The 7,672-nt window shown below is 42.5% G+C and overlaps 1 protein-coding gene across 1 annotated transcript; it reads left to right on the top strand.

Annotated features, from left to right (window-relative positions):
- Positions 1–5,028: 5,028 nt before the first annotated feature.
- On the top strand, positions 5,029–6,429 carry LOC116853217. Its single transcript, XM_032834165.1, has 3 exons — positions 5,029–5,421; positions 5,562–6,035; positions 6,097–6,429. Exons 1-3 carry the CDS (start codon positions 5,029–5,031, stop codon positions 6,427–6,429), a joined length of 1,200 nt encoding a protein of 399 aa, XP_032690056.1.
- Positions 6,430–7,672: the final 1,243 nt, after the last annotated feature.

Genomic DNA, 7,672 nt, shown 5'->3' with positions numbered 1-7,672 from the left:
AATAATTGTATTAATTTTTTTCATATATAATATTTATAGAAATATTTACAAAATATTACTATAAATATTTATTTTTTGTTTACTATAAATATTGTATGAAATATTTAGCCTATATTTTAATAATATTTTGAATAAAGATCTTAATACTTTTTTTCTTTATATATATAAATATTTATAAAATATTTATATAATATTAAAAAAAAATAATTCGAAATAAATATTTATAAATCTTTATCATAAATATTATGTGCTATCTGAGTAAATCGTTAAAACATATATAAAGACACTCTCTAACATATTCTGAACTTTGTTTTATCTTGGACAGATATCAAAAGTCCATAAGATATACTGATGAGGATATCTGTTTTATGTTCAAAATCGGTCCTATGGACGTCCAATTTATATCCCTGGACATAAGGACGTAAAATGGACATGAAATGGATGTCCTATGGATGTCCTATGCTGTCTGGGAGGTTGTTTTAAGAGATAAACAGAAATATTTACATACTTTTCTCGGTGGTACAAATTAATACAAATTCAGAAACAATTAAATTTATCGTTTTCTGTCGGTTTTTACCAGTTTTCATTTTGTTCTCTTTATACTAAGTCAGCCTCAATATTTTTTTAAATAAAACGAGGTACAAAATCATTTTTGATAATACAAAATAATACACGATTAATGTAATTTTGTACCATTAAAAACAAATTTTGTATCCCACATCCTTTAAGAGAAATCGTGGTCCAACTGACTCAATATAAAGTCAGCAAAATAAAAATTGTTAAAAACACGAAACAAATAGTAGATTTTGTCGTTTCAGAATTGGTATCACCAAAAAAAGTATCAAAAATATTTCTACCCACCCTTTAAAATAACTTCAACTTTGACCTCAGCTTCAAGAATAAAGCTTTTTGCTTCAATTATTAAGTATTAAATCAGTAAAATCAAATCAAATTTATTGCATTTTTCAGTACTTATAGTATACTCTTATAGAAATATCATACTAAGAATCATTGATAATTACTTATTTTCAGTATTAAAAATACTGGATAATAAGTAATTATCAATGATTCTTAGTATGATATTTCTATAAGGGTAGTATTTTGTACCATTAAAAATGATTTTGTACCTTGTTTTATTTATCAAAAATTGTGGTTCTGCTGACTTATTTTTAAGCTAATAGAGTAAATATCATTGAAAAACGGCAAGTTGCAATAGATTTTATCGTTTCTGAATTTGTACTAAATTGTACCACCGAAAAAAAGTATGCAAATATTTCTGTTTACCCCTTAAAATAACCTCACATTTAACCAACCTCAAAATTAAAATTTCTCTTTTTCGATTATTAAGAATTAAATCGATAGAATTAAATTATATTTATTGCGTTTTTTATTACTCATTGTGTACTATTCTGTACCATAAAAAATAATTTTATACCCCGTACTATTTAAAAAAATATTGTGGTCCTGCTAACTTAATATAAAAAGAACAGAATAAAAACGACAAGAAATGATAGATTTTATCGTTTTTGAATTTGTACTACCCTTATAGAAATATCATACTAAAAATCATTGATAATTACTTATTATCCAGTATTTTTTATACTGAAAATAAGTAATTATCAATGATTCTTAGTATGATATTTCTATAAGGGTAATTTGTACCATCAAGAAAAAGTGAAAAAATCGTGGTCCTGCTATCTTTATATTATTTTTAGATAAGGGAGGGGTTGTTTAAAGGGGAAAATATAAAATTTTCTATTTATTTCGAATGGTACAAATTATTACAAATTCAGCACTAATTGTGTGTACCATGGTTTTTTTTTTTGGTCCTGCAAGCTTGATATTGTGGCCTTCGGGAATTTTCCCCTAGGAAATATCTCCTCGAGCTGTAGGCTCACTAGTTAACAATTGGTAATGGATGGACGATAGAAAAGGTAGCAGAGAGCGCATCTCTAGTGAGTTGAGTAACAGAGTCGTACGTCGAATGTTATACGTGAGAGAAAACAATAAAGTTCAGTTCTGTAGTAAATCAGGATTTATTTTTCTTCTGATTTTGTTCCTGCACCGACCGGAGTCACGAGATCGCGTTTTCGGTAAATGTGGACGGTCATAATCCCACATTTAATGGTGATCCCGACGTGATCCGGCGAACGGTGTATACCTGTGTGTGACGGTTCACTCGTATGGCCACGTTGCGATCGCCGCCGCATACGCGACAGGGAACGGCTTACGATGGCAGAATGCCGAGAGGAGATGACCATCGAGCGCCGGCCGTGGCCGTAGGGGCCGGTACAGCGACTCAGGAGCCGCACCCCGCCTTGAGCAGCAGCACAAAACATTTTAAACTGCCCACGTGGACAGGTCGTGACGTCGACACATGGCTAGAAATGACGGACCTGATCTTCGAGGCTTACGGATGCAACAACGCGGCAGTACGGTTCGGGAAAATGCTCAGCCAAATACCCGTTGAAGTCATCAAACAAATCGACCCGGCTTACAAAGCATTGCCGGTAGAGCAGCGGTACGCGGCGTTAGCGCGGGCGCTCACGGATCGATTCGCCGTTTCAAAGACAACGCGACTCAACGAGCGTCTGTCGCGGTGCGTGCTTGGTGACAAGAAGCCGTCTCACCTTTTGCAGGAGATGCAAAAGGTGACCCAGGGTCACGCAGACGGGACAATGCTGGAATCATTGTGGACGCAGCGCCTACCTCAGCAGGTGCGTGGCATTATTGCAGCAGCAGCTTCGGCATCGCTCGACGATAAAGCTAAGGTCGCCGACGAGGTTCTAGAGGCAACAGGCGTCGCCGTGACGGGCACCATTGCTGCCACATCTTCTGGCATCGTCGGTTCGGCTGGGCAACCTCGGGAACCGTGTCCGAGCGGCGATGTTAACTGGGTTGCGATGCTCAGTGAGATGCGTCAGGAGATCGCCGCTATTGGGTCGCAGCTTGCGCCGCGTGACACCAACAGGAACGGAAGGCGCTCGCGGTCGAGGAATCAACAGTAGCACGAACGACAAAGTGGTCCACTGAGGGAACAGTCAGCCCAAGGTAAAAACAAGACCATCTGTTTCTACCACAGAAATTTCGGGGCCAAAGCACGCAAGTGCACCCCGCCATGTCTTTTTGAGTCCACGGAAAACGACACCAGCCACTGAACGGCGGAGCTCAGTGGCCTCCCTAGGGAAGACCGCCTCTATGTCACTGATGTCAGGAGCAGTACCATCTATTTGGCGGATACCGGAGCGACAGTCTCGGCGATCCCACCGATTAAGGGACAACGGCCGCTCGAATCCTCATTGTTCGCAGCAAACGGTACACCCATCAAGGTCTACGGCAAGAGCATTATCACGCTCGATCTCGGTCTCAGAAGAGATTTCACCTGGCAGTTTGTAATCGCCGATGTCAGCACACCGATTCTAGGGGCCGATTTTCTAAAGTACCATCGGCTCGATGTCTCTTTGCATCGAGGATCATTAATCGACCAGACTACTGGGTTATCAATTCGAGGAGAAGTGCGCGCAATTAGCGCGCATGGTCTCTCAACGTTCGATACGTCACGAGCTTTTCACCAGTTGCTGGTGGATTTTCCGGAGATAACGAGGGATACTCACTGCACGGCACACCGTAAGCACAGCATTGAGCATCACATCGTCACCAAAGGACCGCCCATTGCCGAACGGGCAAGGCGACTACCCCCGGAGAAGTATAAGGCAGCAAAGGCCGAGTTCCAATTCATGCTAAAGAAGGGAATTTGCCGGCCATCTAGCAGTCCATGGGCTAGGCCGTTACATTTAGTGCCAAAAAAGCAACCCGGAACTTGGCGTCCATGTGGGGACTATCGGCGCCTTAACGCAGTCACGGTGCCGGACAAGTATCCCATCGCCACCTTGCAAGACTTCGCGCATGCTCTTCATGGGAAGAGCATTTTCTCGTCGCTGGACCTGGTGCGAGCCTACCACCAGATTCCGGTACACGAGGCTGACATACCGAAGACAACCGTCATCACACCGTTTGGACTTTTTGAATTTCCGGTGATCACCTTTGGACTTTGCAACGGGTCGCAAAGTTTTCAACGATTCATGGACACAGTTCTACGCGGACTTGACTTTATTTACTGCTACATAGACGACGTTCTCATTGCTTCAGCATCGGAGGCAGAGCACAAGGAGCACCTTCAACTTGTCTTCCAGAGATTGCGCGATTACGATCTCGCCATCAATGTGTCCAAATGCACCTTCAGAGTGCGCAAAATCGAATTTCTGGGATTCCTCATCGACAACGAGGGGTCGCGGCCCGCACCCAATAGGGTCGAAGCCATTCGAAGTTATCCACTACCTGGAGTAATCGTGGAGCTTCGCAGATTCCTTGGTATAATCAACTTTTATAGGCGGTTTATCAGGAATGCAGCCAAAGATCAAGCGCTGCTTAACGCGTTCCTCAGAGACAGCAGGAAAAACGACAGGCGACCGATTCCCTGAACGGAGGAAACCAAACGAGCGTTCGAGGAGTGCAAGAGAAGCCTCGCCGAAGCTACGCTTCTCGCGCACCCCGTGGAAAACGCCACGCTCTCAATAGTCACAAATGCGTCAGATACGGCTATTGGCGCAGCTTTAGAGCAGTGGATCAATGACGCGTGGAGACCGCTCGGATTTTTTTCGAAAAAGCTACCTCCGCGCAAGCAAGGGTGGAGTGCGTATGACATGGAGCTGCTCGCTATTTACGGGTGTATATCAGTTGGACACGGGGCAATTGGACACAGTCCAATCACAAGTCGCTGTTCCAAGGGACTCTACAAATGTCTCTAATCACACGGTGCTGTGATTGGCTGTGTCCAAATGCACCGTGTCCAAGTGCACCGCTCCCGCTATTTACGAGGGTCTCAAATATTTCAGTTTCATGGTCGAAGGACGCCGGCTCGTTATTCGCACCGACCACAAACCACTTACATATGCGTTTGCTCAGAAGGCAGAAAAGGCTTCACCTACGCAAGCAAAGCAGTTATCGTTCATTAGCCGGTTCACCACGATGATTCTCCATGTGGCAGGGACAGACAACATTGTGGCGAATGCACTCTCGCGTGTCGAAGCGATCGACATGCCCACAGCAATATCCACGGCTGATATCGCTGCAACTCAACAAGGCTATAAAGAACTTCAAACCCTACGGGAACAACCTAGTTCACTTGTCCTCATGGGATATGCAGTCGACGACTCACCACACCTTCTCACGTGTGACACATCTGTAGGAGTCATTCGACCATACATTCCCGAAGCGCTACGTCATCGAATCTTCCATTTAACACACAACCTGGCTCACCCGAGTGGCAGAGCTACCAGTAGGATGATCGCAAAAAAATTCATATGGCCGAGACTTGATAAGGACGTCACAAGATGGGCAAGAGCATGCGTGCCGTGTCAAGTATCTAAAATTGGTCGACACACACGAAGCGCGCCCCGACACATTGCGGTGCCAGAGAGGAGATTTCAGTAGGTGATACCTGGATATCATCGGGCTTTTACCCGTAATTCGAGAATACAGGTACTGCCTGACCATGATAGATCGGTTTACCAGGTGGCCAGAGGTCATACCGATCAAGGACATCACAGCGGAAACTATTGCTGACACTTTCGTCGCGCACTGGATTTCGCGATATGGATCACCACGCTGGATCACCACGCTGCATAACCACCGACCAAGGGTCGCAATTTGAAGCAAGATTATTCAACGCTCTCAGGAACGCCATAAGTTGTCGTCGGATCCGGACTTCTTCCTATCATCCCAAGAGCAATGGTATAATTGAGAGAAGGCATCGTACCCTAAAAGCAGCTATTATGTGCCAGCAGACGCACGACTGGCCCAATGCTCTACCGCTCATGTTACTAGGACTTCGTACAGCATACAGAGAAGAATTAAAAGGTTCGGTTGCGGAACTGTTGTATGGCACAACTTTAACAGTACCAGGCGATTTTTTCTTAGAGCCGGAAATGGAAGTGGAGCCACAAGTTTTCATACAGAAGCACCGCGAAATCATGGCAAGAATACGACCGACACCGACCTCACCATCATATCAAACGGTCTTCTTTTGTGCACAAGGATCTACACTCATGCACGCACGTTTTCTTGAGGGACGACAGACCGAGGCCACCTTTGACGAAGCCATACGAGGGACCGTTTGAAGTAATTCGTAGAATCAGCGACATTCTTTTTGTCATCAAATTAGCCAACGGCGCGGAATTAACAGTTGCCACCGAGAAACTAAAACCAGCGTACCAGTTGAACGAGACTATTGAGGCACGACAACAGAAGCAAACGCTGAACCAATCGTCCAGGTTGCGAACAGATTCAGGAGCAAGTGAAAAGCGTAAGGTGACCTTCAGCACAGAGACCGAGGTTCAATATTTTGTAACCAGCATAGCACAATCTTAAATCGCCCATATTCTTATATTGTATCATCATCATTAGTTTTCTTTTTCTTTGTAATGCGCGACACGTGATTTGGACACCTTCGCAGCATCGGATGAACGCCTACATAATCTGTGATTCTCTCTCGTGAACTAGATTTAAGCATCAAGTGCCTAACAAAAAAAAAGAAACAGCTAAGTGTCAAAACCGAATTCGGGATGTAGCGACGAAATCTCTTTCGCTTTGACACTTGAGAGGGGTACTGTGGCCTTCGGGAATTTTCTCCTAGGAAATTTCTCCTCGAGCTGTAGGCTCACTAGTTAACAATTGGTAACGGACGGACGATAAAAAAGGTAGCAGAAAGCGCATCTCTAGTGAGTTGAGTAATAGAGTCGTACGTCGAATGTTATACGTGAGAGAAAACAATAAAGATCAGTTCGGTAGTATATCAGGATTTATTTTTCTTCTGATTTTGTTCTTGCACACCGACCGGAGTCACGAGATCGCGTTTTCGATAAATGTGGACGGTCATAATCCCACAATATCAAGTTAGCAGCGCCACCATTTTTTTTAAAACGGCACGTGGTACACAATACCACGTGGTTTTTTGTGGTACAAAATAATACAAAATGAGTACTAAAAAATGCAATAGGTCCAATTCGATCCTGCTCATTTGGTTCCCTTATAGAAATATCATACTAAGAATCATTGACAATTACTTATTATCCAGTATTTTTAATACTGAAAATAAGTAATTATCAATGATTCTTAGTATATTTCTATAAGGGTCCTGCTAGCTTGAGAGAGATTTCATTAGATTGTATTCTCTTATTTGCAACAGGATAGCGTACATGAATCTTTTCCTCTAGTGTGAACTCATGAAAAGTGAAAATTTTGTAATGAACTCGTGAAAGATGAAAACCTTCACTAAATTCGTGAAAATAAAAGATTTAACGTGAATTTGTAAGTAAAACAAATATTACAATATACTCAAGACAACATCAATTTGCAATGGACATCTTTAGAATTTTTTCAGCATGTTTTTAAGACATAGGCCAGTATTCATAGTCAAATCTTATATTTAAGACCGTCTTAAGTTTATCTTCAGATGATGGACGGATCATTTCATTGGCTACGGAGTATCTGAAGATAAACTTAAGCCAGCCTCAAAAATAAAATCCGACTATGAATACCGGCCATAGTGATGTCTTTAGAACGTCCCTTGGAAGTCTGCTTGTCTGGGATTACTTTAGGATAAATTATTAAA

The sequence above is a fragment of the Odontomachus brunneus genome, unplaced genomic scaffold, assembly GCF_010583005.1.
Source record: "Odontomachus brunneus isolate Ranch 3 - 2012 unplaced genomic scaffold, Obru_v1 Obru_scaffold_289, whole genome shotgun sequence".
NCBI classification, from domain to species: Eukaryota; Metazoa; Arthropoda; class Insecta; order Hymenoptera; family Formicidae; genus Odontomachus; species Odontomachus brunneus.
Note: the sequence above shows the minus strand (reverse complement) of the source record. Positions and strands in the feature narration are given on the sequence as shown.

Excerpts from the sequence above, each read along its gene's own strand:
- LOC116853217 (XM_032834165.1), top strand. The coding sequence starts at position 5,029 with ATGATTCTCCATGTGGCAGGGACAGACAACATTGTGGCGAATGCACTC. Across the intron at positions 5,422-5,561 it reads GAGCATGCGTGCCGTGTCAA|ATCGGTTTACCAGGTGGCCA; the intron begins GTATCTAAAATT and ends TGACCATGATAG. Across the intron at positions 6,036-6,096 it reads AGAAGCACCGCGAAATCATG|GATCTACACTCATGCACGCA; the intron begins GCAAGAATACGA and ends TTTGTGCACAAG.